General features: G+C 40.5%; 2 protein-coding genes across 2 annotated transcripts; one reads left to right on the top strand and one right to left on the bottom strand.

Annotated features, from left to right (window-relative positions):
• The first annotated feature begins 263 nt into the window (after nt 1-263).
• On the top strand, nt 264-2,862 carry LOC139128840 (uncharacterized). Its single transcript, XM_070694548.1, has 4 exons — nt 264-685; nt 1,365-1,436; nt 1,879-2,040; nt 2,853-2,862. The coding sequence occupies exons 1-4, from the start codon at nt 264-266 to the stop codon at nt 2,860-2,862; spliced, it is 666 nt and encodes a 221-aa protein (XP_070550649.1).
• Nucleotides 2,863-3,033: 171 nt separating this feature from the next.
• LOC139128839 (uncharacterized) lies at nt 3,034-4,695 on the bottom strand. The gene has a single exon (XM_070694547.1). It carries the CDS (start codon nt 4,693-4,695, stop codon nt 3,034-3,036), a length of 1,662 nt encoding a protein of 553 aa, XP_070550648.1.
• Between the last annotated feature and the right edge of the window lie 262 nt (nt 4,696-4,957).

The following is a 4,957-nucleotide window of genomic DNA, read 5'->3' as shown; positions in this document are numbered from 1 at the left end:
TTTAAAAGTTGAAGAAGATTATATTTGTAACATTCATGTTGAAAAAATGAAAAAATTATTGTTTATTGTCCGAGAAATTAAGTTTTTATTTTATGTTGTGTATGACGCCATTTTCGCTGTAAGGAAGCGCCACCTATCGGAATGCCTCCGCGAGGCTTCAACTTTGATGACGTAAAGTTTTCGTGTTGGGCTGAGGAAGTTAGGGGGTATCGCTAGGGGGTCTTATGTGCCGTTGGTTTACATTGAGATACAAGCACACCACGATGGAAGCACCCGGCCTTCAACCCTACAATTTCGAACCTGAATTCAGCGATTGCGAATTCCATGACTTCGAACCAGATTTGTCCGACGAATACATTGACACATCTACAGAGTCGGAAGGTGACGACAGCATACACTCTTTCGATTCGGAAGAGAACCACGCTGAACTTGAAGGTAGCGACAACTGGTGTTCGTGTGGCAAATGCAGTGCAATGGCTTCGCAAGTGGAATGCATTTGCTGTCAAAAGTGTGACTTTCTACAAAGTAGACCAGAACTTGAACCAAACTCATGCATTACAGAACACGTCGATTTCAAAGTAGTGTGTCTTCACCCTGCTGTCCTTGGAACTGCGTTTATTCGACAAGAACTTAACCGGAAGCGTCGACATACCGACACTGTTGAAAGTGAAACCCTGTCAAACAAGTAAGTTGCGCGTTCTCTCTAGCCGTGTAGACCGTTGTTTAGCCCACATTGTTTCATCTTAGTTTCATCGGACGGGACCCGTGTAAGTTGTAAAGCCAGTGTATAAACCTTCGGATTAATTGATTCAAGTGTTCGTTGTTGTCAATAAATACAGTAAGTCGGCCGATGCAGATCAGTGGACGCTGACATTGGTCAGTGCGACTCTATACTTGATCAAAACATGATTGACATGGCGTGATGACGCGACGTCCACGGTCCATGATCAAAGCAAACCAAATGCTTGCACGACCTTGTTCAAAACATTTTGAATGAGATAAGTCAAAGTCTTTGACTCGAACAATTTATGCCGACAACTAGTGCCTGGCTTTCGTCGGTCGACTACATGCCATGAGGTATAAGCACAATCATGACAATGTATAGAATGTAGGGTTAGGTGTTTCCAGCTGCACGTTAATAATGTGAAGCATGATTACCAAATGTGGTTCTACCATGTCTCTATTGGAACCCACACAGCATTTCCCTACTCAAAGTCAAACCACGGTCCCTCTCAAACCATGGACCTCTGTGCCGAGTCCATACTCAAAGAACTCGTTCTTCATGGATGTTAATGTAGTGGGATTGCCAATGGTTTATCATATTATTCATAAACGATTGCTTTGAATTGATTGTTGGGGTGCAGGGCAACCGCCGACTTACTTGTTGAAGTGGGTCAGAGGGCTCCTCCCATGTCAGCAGCTCTAATTGTAGAGAAGTGGGTTTGTTTGCACATTGCACTAGGTGGAATTGCTTGAATTATGACTGGGCTCAAAATTACATAATTTTAAGAGAGTGAGAGAGTAGGACGATGGATATATTTCTGTTAATATTTTTACTCTCTTTGTCTTGTGAAACCGAAATCTGAAACACATCCTCTATGTCGGCATTTACAGTCATAATCTAGTGGTTAAACACAGTAGGATTTTGTTGGTAAAAATTATGAGCTGTTTCATTTGAATTACATTTTTTATGGTAATAAATGTCCGTATTAAATGTCCATTTAGCAATACAGCAATTTTTGATGTCACTTATCCATGTAGTACCTACCCTGCACTTGTGATTTTTAATTTAGACCAGGGTTTGACTAGAGAGTTATTTGTCACAGTTTAAATCAATGTGATATTCATTAATATTTCCTATCTTTGTTTTTTTAACAGGCAGTATCGTTTGGCTGCATACAGACAGTTTATTGCATGGGGACACTCCTGGCAACGTCTTGGTCAAGGTGTGAGAAAGGTTGTCCCATCTTGTGTTGTCACTGCCATAAGAAACAAGTACCCAAAAGGAGACGGTGAAGATTACATTGGGTTCAAGGAAAAGTAAACACAACTACAACAGCATACATTTTCCACTGCCGTTTGCCAAGGACACTCATACAAATCATAGACTTTAACATTTGTCACTGTCATCTTTTTTCATTGCACACAACACATTCATTTGTACAAAACTTTTGATATTTCTATTTACAATATATCCTTGGTTCTGTCATAGCAATGACATTTGAGTCTTCTTTCAAAAACAGTGCCATAGAAATTGTGGAAAGATATGCAAAGAAAGCATTTGTAAGAAGAAACATTTAAAAACACTTAAATCACATTGTTGTGGTATGATAAATACTGAAAGTTGAACACCAAGAAATGTTGCAATATCACTATGCTTATCACTGCGAACTGTGACCTTTTTCACAGTCGATTTATGGAGTTGTTTTCAGCGAGAATCATTACTTCAGGCATATCTGAATAGCAATGAAACACTGGATGGGCAAAACAGTTACATATTTCAAGTTCCCTGTACTCAGTCTGAAATGAATAACTACAAGAGACTAGGTACACTTTAACGACAAAATTTGTTCAGTGGAATCACTGCTACTGTTTTTTTTTCTACCTTGCTTTTTCGAATTGCTGCATTATTTGCACATTTGATTTGTCAGATTTATCTCACATGGTGTTTACATGCGACACATAAAGTGACACTTTATTCATTCTGTAATTACAGTACAGCTGTACTGGGGAATGGGATGTCTAGATAAATAATTCTGTATACATTTACATGCTAGCTTGTATTTTAAATACAATGTTTACAATAAAACAAATGACCAAGTAAATGTCTTGTGTAAATATGTTGTTTACAGGTACTGGTAGAAGACTGATAATGATAAGTACAGGAAAATAATAGCATTCAGGTCAGCAGAAGAAAGTACCATTTTCAGATATTGATAGCTGTGCTGATGACTTTTATGTTCATAACAAGTTACATGTTTTCATTTATTTGCATTTCTTTTCTTTTGCATTGCGGTGCTATTGTCAGTTTTTTCATCGCTGAAACCGGCTTTGATACCTTTGTAGCAGATCTTCTTTTGGTGGTGCTGGCACAGGTGCTATATTCTTTGGGAGACTATTCACATGGTGTGTTCTTGTACTGGCCACTGGTACACTTTTGTCATGTCCTATCTTTTGCAGCAGGGTGGATACTATCAGCTGCTTGGCCCACTCGTAGGACTTTTCTTCATACACTTTCTTCACTATCCATGTGTTGGTAGCTTTTGGACATACAGGTCTCCACTGCAAGTCACCATTCTTGTTTCTTCGATGGGCCCGGCCCACATTTGCATTGTGGTCGAGTGCAGCAAGTTGGGTTCGGGCCAACATCTGCTCATAGTCAAACTCTTGACGTTTTGGTACGTATTTGGTCATCATACTATGGTAAACTTCAAGACTACCAGTATGACAGAATTCGCTGAGGTGTTTGATGTCCTTCAGGATTCTCTTATCAGTGACAATAGACATCAAGGCTTTGTGTGGTGCACTTCCCATCTTCATCCACTTCTTCTTTCTCTCAGCTTCTCTGCTGATGGGACCATGTACACACGCTTTCACTTTGCTAAACCTCCTGGGAAATTTGTGCTTATTGGCCACATGGTACCCAATTGATGACCACATTTCCACCAGTAGCTGTTCATCACCTTCACACTGAGCAGCACACCACCAGAGGTGATTGCAAATGGACTTGATCCAGGGGTTGAGATCTTCACACCCTTTCTTCTTTGCAGCTTGGGTCAGTCGCTTCTTGATTGAATTGGAGAAGTGCCATACGTCGAATTGGTGCTTTATACCTGGGTATTCTTTCAGCAACATGCTTCTGATTTGAACATGCCGGTCTGTAGCAAGGATGTTGATATTTATATTTGCACTGGTCAAATAATCCACAACTCTCTTGCATCCTTCTTTTTCCATCCTACTTGAGCTGCCAACTTCACTGCTTTGAACTAAACTGAAGTTTAGAATTTTGCTGGATTCCTCATCTATAACGGTGTATGTGCAGTATTTGGCACTGTACCCAGGTGAATCACACCGACCATCTCCGCAAATGTTGACTGTTGTTCTTGAATTATCTTGGATAATTGTTCTCTGCTCTTCTTCCCAAGCTGCATTGATGGATGGTGACACATAGTTCTTCTGGTTGAGAAAATATGTGGATTTGCCAATAAACTCTAAGTTGAGAAGCATGGCAAAATGACTGATGCGTTGATAGGATAGACCACTGATCAGTATGGCAGCAGACACCAGTAGATTACCAGCAGGCATCTTGCCAAAACATGGTTGAGAGTCCCACTGTAAAATGCGATGTCCATTGAAACAGAATGTTGTGACTGAAAGTAGTGTGCCATCTGTAGTTTTCTTCTTAGTGTCGTCAGGGGATGTGCTGCTATTACACTGGGGACAGGTTAAACAGTTTAGCAGAATATCTAACTGTTGCTCAAAAACTATGAATTTTCTGTCTTCAGCTAATGACTTGGCAATATCGCATGGTTCATCGCCTTCTGTGTCGGTGAGGCTGTCTTCAACTGAGTCTGGGTTAAATGACAGGTCTTCTACGTCATCGTAGTCACTTTCTATTGATGACTGTGATGTGTCCATGTCTTGACTTGTGATGTCAGACAGTGTTGTTTCATGGGTATCTGATCGTTTTTGCATGTTGGTGTGGATGTTGCATTGAAGGGGGATGTCATCATGATTCTTGGTTCTGGAGTATGGGATCTTTCGATATTTTCAACACTTCTAGATTTCTGGGAATAGGTGTGATCATGCGGGTGGTTGTCACTCTTCTGGTGACATCTATGTTGCAATTTGGACATGGAGAGTATGACAGCTGTGTATCCAGGTCAGTCTGTACTGAAGCATCTTGTTGATTTGGGATAGTTTGGGTGCAAACATCATTACTTGCATTTTCCATGGT

This window comes from Ptychodera flava, unplaced genomic scaffold (genome assembly GCF_041260155.1).
Source record: "Ptychodera flava strain L36383 unplaced genomic scaffold, AS_Pfla_20210202 Scaffold_73__1_contigs__length_589788_pilon, whole genome shotgun sequence".
Classification (NCBI taxonomy): Eukaryota; Metazoa; Hemichordata; class Enteropneusta; family Ptychoderidae; genus Ptychodera; species Ptychodera flava.
The sequence above is the reverse complement of the archived record's forward strand: the minus strand, read 5'-3'. Positions and strand labels throughout refer to the sequence as shown.